Below are 19,583 nucleotides of genomic sequence, written 5' to 3'. Positions count from 1 at the left end.
GAGCAGGCTCAGTTACTCATAAGTGTTTTATGAATCTGGAAAATGGCATGATTGTAGTACGGTGCTGTTAGTAATATATCTTTCAATGGTGTTACCTCAGGTACATCCACTACCCTGTACCTATATCCCATCAGGGTATGCTTCACCTGTGCATATCGGCTTTGATATTTCCAGTATCTCCCACTTCCTCCTACCCTCCAGGCCCTGCAGATCTGTCACTGCATGCATTGCCCTGAAGAAGTCCTCTTGTATTTCATTCATTGTATTTTTTAACATATAGAAATTTGGGAAGGGTGATCATTTTATAATTGGCTGTTCTACTTCGGGACCTTCTGCCAGTGACTCACATCAGATTTAGGGGCATATTTATACTCTGTTTGTGCCGAATGTGCGTCAAAATGTTTGATGCACATTCGGCGCAAACCGTGCACCATATTTAAACTTTGACGCCTGAGCCCGCGGATGTCAAAATTCCTCCGTGTGCGTCATTTTTTGGATGCGGGAAACTGCCTTGTGTTAATGACATGCAAGGTATGCGTTCCGGCCCAAAAAATGACTTTAAGGCCTGTGTGCCTTATTTATACTCCTGCATCATTTTGACGCACAGGAGGGGGCGGGCATTAAAAAATGGCGCACAGCCTGATGTGTGCTGTTTTTTAACGCCTGGGTGAGGGCAGGCGTTAAGGGACCTGTGGGCTCACTTCCATGGTCTCTGACCATGGAAGGAGTCCAGAGGTGCCCTTCCCTGCCCACAGGGACACCCCCTGCCACCCTCGCCCACCCCTGGAGGACACCCATGAATGGGGGGACCCATCCCAGGTAAGTACAGGTAAGTTGAGGTAAGTATTTTTTTTTATTATTTTAAAGTGGCATGGGGGGTCTAATTTGGGCCCTCCTACATGCCACTGTGCCCAATGACCATGCCCAGGGGACAGAAGTCCCCTGGGCATGGTCATTGGGCAAGGGGGCATGACTCCTGTCTTCGCTAAGACAGGAGTCATTTCAATGGGGGTTGTGCGTCAAAAAATGCTGCAAGTCAGGTTTGAGACATGAATTTTGCCTCAAACCTGACTTGCACCATTTTTTTACGCACAACCCCCATTTTCCCCTACGCCGGCGCTGCCTGGTTTGAGTAATTATTTTTTTTTTTTACTCTGACCAGTCTGCAGCGCCGGCTAACGTCATTCCTTAAATAAGGCGCCCGCATGGCACGTAGGAATGGCATTAGCCGGCGATAAAATGTTTGATGCAAACTAGCGCCGGCGCTGGTTTGCGTCAAAAAGTATAAATATGGGCCTTAAAGTCTTCCAGTACCCTTCCTATGTTGGGGGTCCAATGTCTTGTGTATAACCAGGTATAAAAATATCCCTCTCGCGTCCACCGTATGGGGCATTTCTAGTACACAATGGGCCCCTAAGGATTAACCAGGAATGCCACAGGCCTCAGTCACTGCACACCCCCAAAAATTCCTGAATGCTTCCAGTATCTCCAGGAAGCAAGGTATAAAATGGAACAGATCTGCTAAATAAAGGAGTATTTGATCCGCATACAAAAGGTATAGCAACCTCCCACCTCTGGGTCCATCATAATCCACACATTTGTGCAGCTACTGCTACTCAGTTCACCAGTAGTCCAGAGCCAGTGTGAAGAGCAGAGAGGAGAGCAGACATTCCATCTTTACCTCCTGCCCTGGTTCAAATTCCCCAGAGAGCCCTTTGACCTTAACCCTCGCAGGGGATGTAGCTTGGAGGAGCCTAATCCACGCCATAAACTCTCACTTCATCAGCCCTAATTTCACTGTCTAGCATTTGTCTGTCAACCCAATCTAATATGTAGGTTGGGTTATTATTGAGGACCATGTGGAACTCTTCCACCATTTCCACTGTTTTAGTTCTATATAGTTCTAAAAGATGAACACCAAAGGCCTCAGCCATCTCCTCTGCCTGGCTCTGTATTGTGCCCTCACGCCCCCTCCACTATTTTCCTGTATTTGTCTCTTGCAAGCAAAATCTGGTACATCAAGATTGGGCTTGGCATGCCAGACAGCCTGCCTCCGACTGGCATAATTTATGTTCTATTTCCACAACTAATTTGGTGGGGGTTTTTTAGTTTTAGTTTTTTTTAGTTTTTTTGTTTATCCTTCTACATGAGAGGTTAGATCCCTTCTGTACACTGTCTTCTATTTCTCCCAGTCACTTACCCTAGACTGATCTGATGTGGGATTTTCCTTGAAGTACTGTTCTGTTGTCATCAGACCTGCCCACTCACACGGTCCTACCATGTGACACACACAATATTGGCTCCCATCACACGGTCACTCTGTGAGGAGCCAATATCACACAGCAGCAGAGGAAACGAGCTGAAAATCACTGTAAACAGTTTTTCTGTGGATTTAAACTGGCCGTTTTTTGGAGGGGGTTGGGGTGAGGGCAAAAGTGCCTCTTAGTGGGAAATATTCTCGTGCCGAGAAGCCCCTATGTCATTCAGTTAATTACCACGGATCCAGCCTCCATTCAGAGTGCCTCCTGTGGGTCCAGCCTGCATGTTGCATGCATAGCTGGGGAGTGATCAGAGATTAACCTAGCCAAGAATCTGGTGTCTCAAAATCTCTGCCCAATTGTTCAACACTGTGATTTATTCTTGATTTTATGTGCTTCGAACTTATCAAAATAACGGATCGCTCTCAGCATGCCATTCAAGAAATGTTTCTGTTGCACTCCACTTAAACTACTGTCTCAACTGTTGTTCTCTGATGCACGCTTCTGTCATGGGTACAGCTGTGAAAGGCAGAATCTCCAAACTAATAAGGGGGCTGGAAGTTTAAGCATCCACAAATTACTCTGTGCATCGTTCATTTAAGATTACATCAGTTTTTCCAGTGAACAGTATTTTGTATTTAGTTTGTGCTTTAAAAAGACTAGAGCACTGTTACTTACAAATGGGGACTAATGGGGTAGTTATTAAAGGTAACACTGATGTTTAAAGGTAGGCAATATTTTGAATAAGTGGGAGCCCGTGCTTTCTACTTATGTCAAAACTAGTTGTTAACCATTCAAAATATGATATACTCTATATACTATTTCTTTTAGTAGATTGTAACATGAAAGCTGTAAACAATAGAATATTTCAAGCTATTCCGCATGCATTGTTTGCTCAGTTTGTGTTCCTTTCTTCTGTTGCTTGTCTACAACCTGTATGCAATATCCTCTCTTTTTAGGTCTGGTTTGACATTGCAACCTTCTTGACCTATTGTTACAAACTCTTTAGCATCTACTTAAAATGAACTCTGCCCCAACATGAGTATTACGCTCTTGCCTCATGTTTTTGGCTGTCTAGTGTAGCATTCCACCTTCTATGTAGTGAGAATGTGAATTTACCCATATAGTTTTTTAATGCATATGTTTACTATGAAACTGACACTAAGGGGGTTATTCTAACTTTGGAGGAGGTGTTAATCCGTCCCAAAAGTGACGGAAAAGTGACGGATTTACCACCAGCCGTATTACGAGTCCATTATATCCTATGGAACTCGTAATACGGCTGGTGGTATATCCGTCACTTTACCGTCACTTTTGGGACGGATTAACACTCCTCCAAAGTTAGAATAACCCCCTAAGGCTTCTTGTGCCTTAATGTGCGCTGGTGCATTGTATTAATAGTTTACTATGTTGTTTCTATATTGGCTTGAAGACCACTAACATTTTAGCATTCTTGCACATTTAAAACTATTTTAATGTAATGTTACCATGTAACTCAGTCTTGTACAATATACATTTATTGAACTGTTAGTAGAGTGCATACTGGTTCTGAGGTTGTCAAAACAAGGCAAGGATTTTAGAAAGTAGTGAAGTTGGCTCCTGTTACTGTAATTTGTATTACGCCTCAAAGGACTAATCAGTCCTTCCTACAAAAAGATCTGGTGCCTGCTCATAGATATCTTCCTAAGTTGTCCCTTGTATCACATGGTTTGGCATCTGTTCACTTGCATTAAGAGAAAATCTAGAACATAGGTACACTTTCCTGAAACTGCGTTTTCATTTTTAGATGTATTACCCAAGCTTTAAAGAAAAATACAGAACAAAAAATATTCCTTACCAAATATAATAAGCGGTAACTCTAACCATACTGCTGCAAGTCGATAAAGTAGGAACGGTGCTATGATTCCTCCTAAATCGCACATACCTGAGCACATTGAAACACCAAAGTTTCTGCAGGGAAAATAAAAGTTATGTTGTTAATGTGGTTAAGATATAATAATATTGAACATTCAGTCAACTTTCTTTTTACACAAACTGAGACACTTGCTATGTATGTTCATCACCGTGCATTACTCGATCTTTGTAAAAACAGCATACTGGGATGACCCATTCATTCACTCCATTGTGTCCAAAACGGGAAGTGACATTTTTGAGCCTCGGAACATGAACCTGGCTGGGCCCGGTTTCTTTTCCCTTATTCCCTCTCATTATTAGTGTTTTGATTAGACTGCTTACAAATCACATTGATTACTCTCAGTTCAAGTTTTGTGTATTTATTTACGAATGTTCTAAATTGATTGGGGGTGCCACACTTTTTGTATTTTTGTATTTTTATGCTTACATACACAGGATTTAACGGCGACAGTCCAAATCTATAAAGGGTAGAGTTAGTAGAAGTGAAAGGCTAAACAGCGGAGCATGTTTAACGTATTAACCCGTGTGCGTTATATTAACCAAATGCAGTAGAAGGAGACACCTTTTTCTACATTTCCGAAACATGTTTTCTTTAATAGCTAATCAATGCAATTTACTCATGCTAACTGTATTTGCTTGGAAGTAGAAGACATATTGGTTTAAAGTTAGCCTTGTCTGTAACCAGGCCCAAATAACACACCTTTCACATTTGTAAATGTTTGGAAGCTTCTTATTCTTTTCTCTCGTCTGATGGTGCCTGATTTACAAATTTCTCTGGAAAGTGGCAATACAGGGGAGATGCATAGTGAAAAATGTCTTTGCTAAATCTAGGACCATTAGATGTTCGTAGGTTGCTTATAGAATTAGATAAACACATTAAAAGGAATTTAGATCTGAAATATATTGATAGGTACTGGGAAAATAAGCTCATATTTAAGCAAAGATATCACTCATCGTGTTGTACAGGCAAATGACAAGGTGGCAGATTTAGGAAACAAGTACAATGTTATTATTCGTAGGATCTCCACCTTAAAGAGTTTCAGGACTAATGTGGATGAAGAAACAATTATAAACATGAGGACTTCTGGGATGGAGATTCATATGAAAGAATTGGTTATTAGCATACAGAAGTGGGATAGTTGAGTGATAGATACCTCCAGCTCTCCCACACCGGTTAACAGGACAGATGTTCACACTAAGGAAGGGAAGGTGAAAGGGGATACGTGCTTGTGCCCTGCAGCTGAGGTGATCTTCCAACATTTACAAATCAGTCCCTAAAATTGAAGGAGAATCCCAAATTGTGGTACACTCGGGTTGATAAATTTGTCAACATTTTGAAGGTTTTGTGAGAGTATTTGAATACATTTTACGACATTGTGGTTCCTTGTGACTTATTGGCTGAATGAAAAGTGTTGAAATAGTAGCTTAGTGCCAAACTCCAGAGAGTGGCTGTGACAAATGCACCATGTCCTACAGTGATGGATAAGTATTATCAGGTGATTACTTTTTTGAAGGGGAAAATACCACAAAAGGAAATTAACTGGCTGAAAATCAATAAAACTATTCAGAACGCTAGGGGGTTGGTGCATGGTTACCATGAGCGTTTGTTGCAAGTGTTAAGGCAGCACAGCAGTGCTAATAATCCAGAATGGGGTGATGTGAACAATTTCAGTTTGTTCTTGGGTTGCATCCTGGGATTAGATTGCATATTCAGCAGAATGTGTTTTGTTGACAAAATTAAGCCTTTTGATGGGATACTTTGTTATGCAAAGTATTGCAGTGATGAGCAGTAAATGAAGCAAAAATGACTTACGGAGAAGTTAATGCTGGCCCAAACTAAGCTTGCACAGCAGGGATTTCAGAAGAGACTTTTGAGAATCAAGCCACTTTCCAACAGGTCCCAGTCTTTGATGCATCTTATGGTTCCAATCAATAACAATGACGGTGCCTGTGGGGGATGAAGAATGCATACTTGGTGCAGTCTTAGAGGTAGAACAGAGTTGTCCATAAATAGAAGGTGAAGTGAATGACAACCAGTGAATTCATACAGAGGTTTGGGTTTCTGGTTTCTCTTGAGTCGGACAGAGGAGCTCATTTTAGTAATGATGTCCTAAGAATGTTCTGTGTGGCTGTGCAGGTGGAAGAACGACTGCACTGTAGTCATTGACCTGAAGCGTCAGACACTTTGAAGCAGGTGAATTGGACATTGAAGGTCCTGGCTGGCGAACATGTATCTCGCTCTCTGAAATAGCCAGATATCTTGCCTTAGATGCTAATGAGTCTCCAAAGGACTCGCTGATTGGCAAATAGGTCTACTGCCCCATGAGGCCTTCATGAGGAGGGCCGTAAGGTGCCTGCCGTGCCTGCAAATCCACTTGTAAATATCAGAGATGATATGATTCTCAACTACTGCCAGGGATTGCCTAATGTGATGTCTTCTGTCTCTCACCAAGGAGAAGCTGCCACTGTCCTCCTGCATCAGCATCAGCAACAGTGCCCTGGCCACAGTCCGGGGGAGTGGGTCCTCATCAAGAAGCACATTCAGAAATCACATTGGGAAGAACCCTACCAGGTTATCATAGTGACCAATATCCCTGTTGAGTGTGGTGGACTACTAGACTGGGTGCAGGCTTCTCATACCAAGCTAGTGTGGTCCAAATGAGGAATTTGTGATGCTTGCCATTTGGTCCGCAACCACAGTCACCTAACCTTCACTCCCCTCTGCTTCTTCAGGGTGGCTATGTTAGGCTCCTTCTTTCTCCAGAAAAGTCTATTAATTCAGGTATGCCCCAGGGCTCCTCTTTTAGCCCACCACTATTAAATATTGTTATGGCCCCTTTACTTTGATTTAATCGTTTGGCATTGTTGTTACCTCCTATGCTGACAACACACAATTGATGCTGTCATCAGATAAAAAATTCTTGAGTTCAGAACTCAATTATAAAAACTGCCTGACTGTGGATGCAAACCAACCACCTCAAATACTACACCAATAAAATGGAAATCATGCTTTTTGGAAGATCTAATTCTTTTGACCTCACGTTATGGTGGCATAATTCTACGCCACCCCACCCACCTTTGATCTAGGTTTCCAAACTCTGAGTAAAATTCGATACAGCCTTTCAGCCTCAAGCAACTACAGTGGCAGGCACTTGCTTTGGTCTCATCAAATCTTTGAAAAAGTTATTTGATTTTTCTTCCATTGGCTTCCAGGAAAACAGTTGCCACTGCTTTAATAGCCTCACATTAGGACTACTGTAGCAGGATGTGTGTTGGTTCTGTTAACGCATCCCTTTATGACTAATTTTTACACTCGGGGACTCGTTTTAGGCCAATGAATCTTTCGACCCTGATTGAAGACACCTTAGGACGAGATAGCTAATCAACATGTCAATCAATATGTCAATAACGTCATCAATATTTATTATAACAAGGCAATTCACTTTAGTCAAAGACATTTAATAAGACTCAGGACACCACCATGACCTTTCAGTCATGAATCACCACACCAGTTTAGTATGTTTTGTGATATTTATTCCCTATTGATTACAATTCTACTAGTAAGTTTATTAATCTCAGGACCAAGAAGCACAATAGCATAGTCATGATATGGCAACTCTGATAAGACTTCATCCAAGCAAGAATCACGAATATTAGAACATAACACGGCGTCAACATAGATCAACCTAAGCAAAGTAATGTTAGTGCTTTGTTCAACAAAGTATAGATTCAGTCATTTGTCTAGTTGCGTCTGATCAATGAACCCCTTAACTATCCACGAATTAGCATTAGCATGTTGGGCTTCATGCAAAACAATTTAGCAACATCAATTTGGAAAACCTCTAACTAAGGTCTCTGTCGAAAGAAGCAGTTGGTACCTAGAAAGGAAAAGCAAACAGACAACCACAATTTCATTGTCATATAGTTACCTTCCATATTGGGTCAGCATACAGATTCTGTCTTTGTCCTCAGGACATCAGTTGATTCGCCATCAGCCAGGAACTCAGCTCAGGTAAGAAACAGTAAAAGGGTACATCCCTCATAAGGAGGTAAAGTATAAACGGGCAATATAAAGCAAGGTTGGTTTTAAGAACCAAACAGCAAAGTCTCTATGCAGAGTGACAAGTGTCTGGGTCATAGCAAATCGCATCAGCATCTCCCTAACTACCTCATTTCCTTGTGTCAAGGGTTTTTATCCCTTTTTCGTTGTACAGTACCCTAAAATGTAATTGGTTGGGGTCGGTGCGCACTATCTCCCTCCAATAAAGTTTCAATTAGCTCATCAAATTTGTCACCCCATAACAGTTCTCACGTAGTTTATTGGTCCTCATGACTGACGTCTTCAGCGGGTAGAATGTCCGGTATGATTTCATCCTCTCGTGGTCCTTTGCACATCTTCAGTCAGTGGTTCCATTGTCTGTACCGGTTCAGGCGACCGTCTACCTGGTATTAGTCTACACTGTTGCACTCAGCTAAAATGTTTCTTCAAGCAAGTCGAATTTCATGAGAATGGATCTACTACAGTTACATTCAGCTTCTAGCTTTGGAAAAACAAGGGTTCATGTCCTTCAGCAAGTCAGCACACTGCACGTTAGAAAAACACATTTAATATGAGAGCCAGGCAGCTAGGCCTCGACTCATGCTAACTAAGGCCTAATGATTTATTAGCAGAACTTTAGCATATAACCTTTTAATAATTAGTGTAAAACTATACCTTAATATAACATTTCGTCATTATTAGTCATTTTCATTACTCCCCGTATTCATTGGCGGCCACTCCCTGTGGGCACATTTCAAGCACACGTTTAGCAAAATACATTAATACATTTTCTATGCGGCATTATTACACACTAGTTCATAAACCTTTCATGTTAATATTGATTATATAAGCTACGCTCTCTCAGTCCCTTCTCTGATGACACTTGTCATCACACATAACCTTTCCCTTCACAACCTTTCATTTTCTTTACAGTACGCATTTCAATTTCGTCCTCTCTATGTGATTTTTCCCAAATTTCTTTGAACATTTTCTCCTTTTCTTTTTTTTCTTTTCTTTTATTTAATTTTACCAAATTTCTTTTGATTCTTTTATTAATTTTGCATGATAACCACAGTCCCAATAGGCAAATTAGAACAATCTGTATACCCCCTATTATCTTTGCAAATACCCCATTCCAAATACTACTAAACCAGTTCCCTACTTTGGTAATTCCTTTCCCAACCTTTTCCCACACTCCACTGTTAAGTTAGTTAGCATACCTCTAATCTTTTTGGTGTTATCAGGAATGAACGCACAACAATGGCGCTCATTAAGCATCTTACAGACTCTGCCACTCTTTGCTAAAAGAATATCTAAAGCAAGCCTGTTTTGAAGAGTCATAGCCCTCTCCGCAGCAAGTTCAGTATCCATCAGGAGTATGTCCCTGTGAAGTTTGTCAGCATGTTATCCACAATAGTAGACAACTTTCATATCTTTATGGAGTTTAAGATAACCCCTACTGAAGGAATTATGGCTCCAAATATGTCACCTACAACAGCAGCAGCTGTCTCTCTCTTTTGTCTAGCATGATGTAATTCAGACATTTTAGGAATTTGTTTTAAGTCATCAATCTGGTAGATCTTTGGGAAAACTATTCCCAAATAACATGTCCCATACCATCCCTTAGGGAGACGGTAATAAGCATTAAGTTCACATATATAATAGATCCCAGGGATTGGTGGATCCTGTCCATTTAACATGAATGTCCAATTACTCTGAAACAAAAACACATGCCTGCACTCACTCGTTCCCACAAACAAAGTATCAAGCTCAGATTTTGGCCTATATATGCAAAGCCTAGCTATATGCAATGCGTCTATAGCTAATTTGCCCTGTGTCTTTATTGCGGTGTAAGCATAATCATTTGCAAACGTGCGTTTTTCTAAACCCTTTTCTAGCCTTTCTTTCAGTGCTTTGCGTCTATCATCAGTGTGATCTAAGATGCTTTTCTCTACAGGTGTTAGTAAGCAGGTTAGATTATTGCGGTGCGCATAATCTGTTCCAAATGTCAGTGTTGGCTCAAAGAAACCCCCCAACTAATTTTATGCTGTGTTCTTTAGCTAATTTGTTTAGAAACTCAATCACAGGCACAAAAGAAAAAACTACATCTAGAATAGAAGTATTGCATATGTTCTTGATTATAGAATCTCGTTAATAGCAAACTACAGATTATTCCGTAAATTAGTGGCAGACTATGATAAGTAACCCCCTTCTTGTACTGACGAAGGAATCTTTGTGCACACATAGCAATTTCTCGCATCCATTGTGTCAACATACTCATTCAGCAAGCGATAGAAGACATTAGTAGATAGTTCCCCCTTTGAATTAATACCCTCATACAAGTATTTAGTATCCCGCTCAAACTTTTCCCACGGTGTTAGTGTAGTAGTTTCAGGAGTTGAAGCATTGTTAGTCACTTTCTTATCCGCCAATGGCATTCCCACAATCACACTTATAATTATTATTGCACACATAATTCCCACACCAATAGCTAAACATGCACGAGTCCTACCGTTACTACTATTATCCCTAGTGTAACTCATGATCTTTATAGAATCAGAAGGTAGAATAATACAAAGCAAACAATCAACTTGAGGACGATATAGGAAGCTCTCTTTTTTTTTTTTTCCAATGCAAAGTCTCTCTTTTTTAGCAAGTATTTACAGCGTTTCACTCACTCCAGGACCCTTTTGTCAAATCAGGTTTAGCAGTTTGTCATAATCGGTTTTTCAGAGTCAATTCAGGTTATCAGTGTCACATCCGTGATCAGTCTCTTTTCTCAGCTTTCTTCAATTTCAAGTTAAACACAGTCTCTTTCTAACGTTGAATTCAGGTGCCATAGTATTGACCTGGAACCTCTCTATCAAAACAAAACACCAAGAATTCTTGTTGCCATTCAGCTGATGTTGCATACGCCCATTCAGGACCTGCGTACCTTCTGTTTGAGATTCTCTTTCTTTTCAGTTTGCGGTCACCCTGTAACTCTCCTTCACTGAGATCTTCTTTCCTGGTTGAATCAACCTCTTCCTCTATTGTGTCATTAGGGATCACTTTCTCCCCTGCAGCTTGTGGCTCCGGCTAGTTATCTCCTTTAAGTGTTTTCTTTCGCCTTGGTCTTTCAGGACGTTGAACAGTGCTCTCCTCTTGTGCTATGGTTTTTCTCTTGATGGACCTGCAAGCAGCTCAGGAGGAGTCAGAACACCTCGACCTCCTTCTGCCTCACTTCCCTCGCCTTCAGGGTCTGTTATGGGCTCATCTTCAAACCCGTATTGATCTGCGTCTGACAGAACCTCTCCTTGTCTCGGTTCCCCTGCTGCCTCGGCTGAGATAGGCTCACTCTCACCTCTCTGGAACTTGTTTACTGTTTGAGTGACTAAGCCGTCCTCAGCAGGCTTTCCTTCAGTCTCAGTTCCCCTTTGAATACTCTCCGGCCCTGACACTTCCTTTTCTGCAGCTGTTGTTTTGGACAACTCAAGTTCCTCATCAATTGGACACGTCACCTTCTTTGTGTGACTGGCATGTATCCAATTCGGAAGACCTGCACATTTAACAGCTGTGGTAGTTGTCAGTATTACTTGATATGGCCCCTTCCAACGTGGCTCCAAACACAACTTCCTCACATGTTTCTTGACAACAACCCAGTCACCGGCTTTCAGGGTGTGAGCTGGATCACTTATCGGTGGCAATGTGGTGGCCTCCACCTGGTGAGAAAAAGAGCGGACCACGTCAGCCAGACCCTTGCAGTAGTCCAACACCATATCATCCGTGATATTCACAAGAGCATTCGCAGGCACTGCGGGCAATCTCATAGCTCGACCCATAAGAATTTTGTGAGGAGACAATCCTGTTTTCTTGTCGGGTGTGTTTCTTATTGACATCAACACTAAGGGCAATGCATCTGGCCATTTCAAATTGGTAGCTGCGCACATCTTTGCCATTCTCGACTTCAAGGTAACATTCATCTGTTCCACTAATCCTGATGCTCCAGGGCGATAGCTACAATGCAACTTCTGTTCAATGTTCAATGCGGCACACAAGAGCGTAATCACCTCATTGTCGAAGTGTTTGCCCCAATCTGATTCTAAAGAGATCGGAAACCCGAAACATGGTATTAGTTCCCTAAGCAGCAGTTTTGCTACTGTGAGGCTGTCATTCCTATGTGTAGGGTGAGCTTCAATCAAGTGACTGACAACGCACACAATCACCAACACATACCTCAAGCCTCCACACACAGGCATCTCAAGAAAGTCCATCTGCATCCTGCTAATTGGACCTACAGCTCTCCCTATGTGGCTCAAATTCACCACGCTCCCTTTCCCCGCATTCATCTGCTGACAGATGATGCACCTGTGACAGATAACCTCTGCAGCTTGTCTGAATTTCGGATTGAACCAATCAATTTTGAATAACCTGATCATTGCGTCTCTCCCAACATGTGCTTGACCATGGTAAAACCTTGCAAACTGTGACAAAAGACTGTTTGGCAAAACCATTTTCCCCTCCTCTGAGACTCACAAGTCATCGGATCTCTGTACACATTGCATTCTTTGCCAGGAGTGTTTCTCCTCTTTACTGGCACGTCCCTGCAAAGATTTGAACTTGTCTAAAGTGTCAACTACTCTCAACGCATATGCTGTGCACGTTTCATTTTCAGTTTCTGGTAACAATTCCCACTGATCTCAAAACGATATACAGTTCAATGCACAAAACCTTGCGACTTGATCTGCATTTCCATTTCCCATTGACACGAAGTCTTGTGATTTATTATGGGCATTGCATTTCACCACAGCAATTTCAAGAGGTAACTGAATCGCGTGCAACAAATCCTTAATTGTCTCGCCATTTTTCACTGGAGAACCAGATGAGGTCATGAAACCCCTCTGGGACCATAGATGGCCAAAATCATGTACAATTCCAAACCCATATCTGCTGTCAGTACAGATAGTGACTTTCAGGATTTCAGCTGCGTGGCATGCCCTAGTAAGAGCAATTAATTCTGCCACTTGAGTGGAGTATACTCTTTCGAGCCAGGAAGCTTCTAAGATACCGGTGATTGTACACACAGCATACCCAGCTCTCAATACTCCTACTGCGTCTCTCGAGCATGAACCATCAACAAACATAATGTAATCATTTTCCTCTAATTGAGTATCTTTAATGTCAGGCCTTGGCTTGGTGCACAGATCTGTTACCTCAAGACAATCATGTTCTACTTCCTCAGCATCATCAATGTTCATATTTTCAATAAGAAGCAAAGTTGCCGGGTTCAATACAGTACATCGTTTCAGGGAAACATTTGGAGACCCCAGTATAATTGTTTCATATCTTGTAAGGCGTGCATTTGTCATATGCTGCGTCTTGGTTCGGGTGAACAGGATTTCAACTGAGTGAGGGACCATTACTGTTAGGGGATGTCCCATCAGTATACCTTCACACTGAGTGAGGCTTTGACCAACTGCTGCAACTGCGCGCAAACAACCTGGTAAGGCTGCTGCGACTGGTTCCAAAGTAGCTGAAAAATATGCTACTGGGCGGTTTGCACCTCCATGGACCTGTGTCAGGACAGATAAAGAACAAGCATCACGTTCATGAAAATATAAAACAAATGGCTTTGTGTAATCAGGCATACCTAAAGCTGGTGCCCTGCACATACTTTCCCTCAATTCCATGAATGCCTTATGGTTATAGTACCCGGGCCATCCTGAATTTCTTTAACCGTCAACCTCACTAAAGGTTTAGAGATAATCGAGAAGCTGGGGATCCACTGGCGACAGTAGCCTACCATTCCCAGGAACATCCTGACATCTCTCTTTGTTGTCGGGGGATTCATCTGCAGTATAGCTGTAACTCTTTCTTTGGATATTCTCCTAGACCCCTTTTCAATCAGGTGACCTAATACTTCACCTCTTTCTGACAGTATTGCAGTTTCTTTGGGGACACTTTATGTCCATTCTTTCCCAAATGATTCAGTAAGGCAATTGTGTTGTACCTGCAGTCATCTTTTGTTCTGGACGCAATTAACAAATCATCAATGTACTGAACTAGAGTTGAACTAAAAGGCAATTCTAGTGACTCCAAATCCTTCTTCAATATCTGATTGAAGATGGAAGGTGACTCAGAAAACCCTTGAGGAATTTTGCACCAACTGTAGACCTTATCCAGGAATTTGAAACTGAAGAGAAATTGGCTGTCCTCATGAAGAGGCACCGAAAAGAATGCTTGAGACAGGTCCACAACTGTGAACCACTCTGCATCACACGGAACCTGAAACATAATCACTGCTGGATTTGGCACTATGGGACAACATTTTACCACAATCTCATTTATTTTCCTCAGGTCTTGAACAATTCGAACTTTCCCACAAGGCTTTTTCAGACCCATTATTGGTGAATTACACAGGCTGCTCAATACTTCTTTCAGAACCCCTTGTTTCACAAAGTCGGCAATTATCTGCGTCACTTGTATAAGGACATCTTGTGCCATGTGGTACTGCGGTACCTGGGGAAACACCGCATTTGGCTTTACCTCTACATTGACTGGTTCTAATCCTTTTATTAGCCCCACTTCTTTTCCTGTCAGGTCCCACACTTTCTCTGTCACTGTTCCCTGCAAGTCAGCTGGTATGTCATTCACTGTGAGCATTGGGAATAAAGTTATCAAAGGGTATTCCTCATTTACCATCTCCGTCTCTCTCAGAGATCTGAATATCGTCCCCTTCATCATCACTGTTTTTCTGCACCTCAATCCCGTCATTGGAACAGGTAATTGAGCACCTTGTCTTGCACAGTAAGTCTCTTCTCAGTAGGGATACGGGACTCGAATCATAGACTACAAATGTATGTAATCCCTGGAAGTTACCAATCTCAATTTGGACCGGATCTGTAATCTGGTTTGTCAGGAACTGATTTGCTACTCCTACCACCCTTATAGTATGCCCCGAAAGTAGCAATTTCGGAACCTCTGCACTTCTGACTGTAGAGCGTGTAGCTCCTGTATCAACTAAAAACGAAACCTTATGTCCCATCACCTTTCCCTCTACATAGGGACACCTCTGATCTACTTCTAGGGACGCTGCAAGCCTGCACTCCTCATTGTCTGAACAATCATCCGACCATTCATCGTTTATTCCATCCTCACCACGCAATGGGAACTGTTGTACTGTGTTATTTTGACTCATTGTTTGACCGGTGACCTGTTGAGGAAGCATCACCTGTTGCTGTCCCATTGGAGCTAATGTTATCTGCATCTGCTGTCTAGGTACCATGGGAATCTGCTGTTGTACTTGTTGCACCTGTGCTGGTTGGATACGTGGCATTTGTATCTGCTGCATGGGCTGTAACCCCTGCCTCTGAACCATGTTATTCTGGAAGTTCTAATTTTGTCCCCTTACTTTTGGACCCCTCACATTTTGAAATGTACCGACATCATTCCTTTGTTGAACAACACCATCCTGCACCACCATTGGACATTCCCACTTCCAGTGCCCCACGCCCCGCACGTGTGACATGGCGACACCTTTTTCATCCCCTGCACATCATTTTGAACCTCAACGGTTTTAATATCCGGACCCCTGTTCACAAAACCTCCACGACCTCGTCCTCTTGGCTGTGCCTGAAACATTCCATTTCCCTGCGGTTGTTGCTGTACCATCTGCTGGATTCCATTTCCCTGCATCCCTGCTTGCGCTGCCTTAATCTGCATCACCATCACTTTCTCCTTCAACTTTCTCTGTTTCAGCTCAATCTCATCACTACAGTATTTCGCATACTGCAACACCTCATCAATCGGCTTTGCTTGCCAACAGATCAAATGATTCTTAATCATCAGACTAATCTCTGGTCTCCGCCCTTCAACAAACCTGAACACAAGGTGATTCATGTCTTTCGGTTCTATGACCTCAGTGCTACTATAATGTTTGAACGCCTTTAACAACCTCTCATAGTAAGCATGTATCGACTCTTTGGCCTCCTGCAAGGTTCGATCAATTTTCTGCCAATCTGTAACTTTCGGCGACACTTTCTGCTTCAGAAACTCAATCACTTTATAATAATACTTCATCACTTCTTCAGACGGCGCTCCAGCAACCTTATCTCTTGCCGCCTCCTCTGTCGGCCAATCCACACCTCTCTTGCACTCAAGCCATAAATCAGGTGGAACTATAATCTCAAACAGGGTATTCAAGTCCTCCCAGAGACATTCTGCAAGCTTCACAAACCTGTCCGTTTGCTGATACCACTCTATCGGCTTCTCCCTCAACCTGGGATAATCATTAGTGAATGACGGAATGTCACCTCTAGACCACGGTACATGGACTAAAACTCCTCCAGCTGTTTCTCTCATTGGTAACATTTTTATGGTCCCCATGTCCGGTGTGGTTTTAGCCTGCTTTGGTTCCGGACCATCACCTTTCTCTTTATCTCTCTTCTTTGCCCATCTGCCTTCCCACTTTTCTAATGCTCCCCAAATCTGAGCACTCTGCAGTATCTCTTTAAGATGTGCTTTCATCCCGGTAGATCTCATGTGTTCGAAGTCTTTAGGCTCAAAGTCTAACCTGTAGTGCCTCTTCAAATGTTTAGTACTTTCTATGTCTATGCCGTATTTATCTGCCAGGTTCACCAACCTCTGATGCACCTTACTCACTTCTCTGGTTATCTTAGGGCATAGGTACCTCAACTCTGCTTCTGTGTATGACTCTAATCTGTTCACTCCCATTGTCCCTTCTACTAGTTCTGTGGCTTCTACACCCAGTCTCACAAAATTCAGGTATTCCTCTCTCTCTGACTTTTCTGCGTCTACTGTAGTAGCCTTTGGAGTGTTGAGCTTATCTAACCACTCATTCAGTTGTTGTGCTGTTAAACCTTGCAACTAAATATTTCCAGACTGCACCATGGGTGTCCGTGTCGTATTTGTACTCATTATCTGTGGGGTTAGCGTACCTAATCCTGCTTGCCTCATAGTCTCCAAAGGAACCCCAATCGGACTACAGTCTAACAAGGATCTAGGCCTTTCGGCTGACTGACTTCCCTGTGTCATTCCCTGCAGGTTTCCGGTAGACCCTCCTCTTATCGCCTCCTGGGTCATTACTCCCTGATCACATATGCCAAGCTTACCTTGCGCAGACAGAGATACTGGTGGACCAACGATATAGCAGCTGGTGACTGTCCATGTCCCAAACCCTGTGGAGTATTAACTCCCATTGCTTGATTCATCATAGGTGCTGTAGCTACCGAATGCGATCCTACAACAGAAGTGTAACTCGGAACCACCTGTTGCTGCGGCTGAGGCAGCAATTGTGGAGTTGACTCAATCTGCACTAACTTTGATCTAGTGTATACTCGATCAGGTGGCACCATCAGACTCGTAGTTGTCTCTAGTACTGGGACATCTGGATAGAGCCTCTGAATCGGCGGAGGTTGTAACTGTATCTGCGTGTCTGGCGCAGTGGGTACACTGACACCATTTTCTATCAAAACTGTATCACTTGTCTGTACTGCATTTGTGATTCCTTATTCTGTGCCGGACCTTAAGAACCCACACTAGTGCTCTGTGTATTGTCATTTATGGCATATGGTGGCGGGCGATCATGTAACTACTGATTAAGAAACTCTTCATCGTCTGAATCCTCTTCATCTACCAAAGACCTCTGAGTCTTCTTTGTTTTACTAGAGCCCTTGTCTGTTTCCCTGCGTCTCGTCTTCTTGAGTTATTGCCGGAAACATTTTAAGGCCGTCAACTATTTCCCTTCTCCACATCCTGGTCTCGTTATCCCATCTAGCCTCAGCTAAGGTCTTTTCTGCTCTTTTCATTCTCCTCTCAAATTTCTGCTGTCTCTGTCATATGGCCATTAAATCCCAGATTGCTAATGCCTCATACTGAGCTGGCCTCGGAGGCGGTTTTTGCACACTTAACATCATCCGCAAATTCTCTAAAATTCTTGTATTAAACGTTCCTACTCCGGAAACGCTAAACATCCCTCCTTCTCTGTCAGTGTGCACCACTGCATTATCCAAAGACATGGCACGACTTCCTTCTCCTCCATTACGATATAAGCTGAAGTACCCTCAGGCCGTGTAGGCTCCCCTACATTCGCTGCAATAAATGTATCTCCCCTCAAGGCACACTTTAAAGCCTTGAAAAAACTTCATTTTTGCGTGTTTTATTTTGCTTGGAATCTAATCAGGAAGTGACTTTAATTCCCAGAACACTCTTCACCCACTTTCCGCAACCTATTGCCTCTCACGGACGGCTGCCAATCCATGCGTGACCCCTCTAGGCAACTGACCTATCCCAGCGCAGCTCAACTGACGTCATACACACTACGACTGACAAAGTCTTGCGGCTTGTCCTCCTCACACTAGATCCGTACAAAACTAATGCAAAATATTGCGAGCACCTTTAACAACAAAACCCAAATTTGCCGGTTTACTACAGGAAGGGTAACACAATCGCTTCAGAACTTTACAGAGATTTCACTTGAAGCCTCGGCCGCTACTCTCCCCTTCTAAGCTCCTGCACTCGCAAGCAGAATTCGACCGCAAATCCTACTCTCGACTTGTCAATGGTTCGTCCTAGTGCACTTTAGAACTTGCCAAATCTCCATCAAAGGTTTCACTCACACACCTTGACTCAAACTCGACTTGTCAACCACGCACAAATTACAACATAAACCCAAGTGTCTCCTACACTTGTCAATATACTCCGGAGTCTTAGACCACGACAGGTCCGTACATCACCAACAACCACGTGGATAATTTTTGAGCACCAAGCGCCACACTCACATGAAGTTCGCCGACTTCCCTACTCTCATACTGCGGAGTACGCCCACTCCTACTAAAACAACATTATCTGGCCTAAATTCACACAAGCTTCACAAATCACCTGCAATATGCATAAGCTGAGCAAGCGCAAATTCTACACCACACATGTTGGAACGTCGAGAACATACCCAACTCACTTAAGCAGGCTCCGAGATACCAGGAAAGTCATGGGGAATTTAGAAACACATCATACCTCCAATTTGCATTATCTCTAAAAACAAGTCTAAACAATGATCCTCCGTCTTAGGGTCCCCAAAGGGCCAAACCGTCGCTCTACTACCAGAACTGTTAATGCGTCCCTTTATGACTAATTTATACACTCAGGACTCGTTTTAGGCCAATGAATCTTTCGACCCTGATTGAAGACACCTTAGGACGAGATAGCTAATCAACATGTCAATCAATATGTCAATAACGTCATCAATATTTATTATAACAAGGCAATTCACTTTAGTCAAAGACATTTAATAAGACTCAGGACACCACCATGACCTTTCAGTCATGAATCACCACACCAGTTTAGTACGTTTTGTGATATTTATTCCCTATTGATAA

At 42.7% G+C, this 19,583-nt stretch overlaps 1 protein-coding gene across 1 annotated transcript in view; it reads right to left on the bottom strand.

Annotated features, from left to right (window-relative positions):
- Positions 1-19,583, bottom strand: part of SLC22A3 (solute carrier family 22 member 3) — a 634,522-nt gene that overhangs the window by 32,960 nt on the left and 581,979 nt on the right. Inside the window, exon 9 of the mRNA XM_069234623.1 lies at positions 4,096-4,208. Coding sequence (XP_069090724.1) covers positions 4,096-4,208 — 113 coding nt within the window. The remainder of the gene's footprint in view (positions 1-4,095; positions 4,209-19,583) is intronic.

This window comes from Pleurodeles waltl, chromosome 5 (genome assembly GCF_031143425.1).
Source record: "Pleurodeles waltl isolate 20211129_DDA chromosome 5, aPleWal1.hap1.20221129, whole genome shotgun sequence".
Lineage (NCBI taxonomy): Eukaryota > Metazoa > Chordata > Amphibia > Caudata > Salamandridae > Pleurodeles > Pleurodeles waltl.
This window is presented reverse-complemented; position numbering and strand designations above follow the sequence as displayed.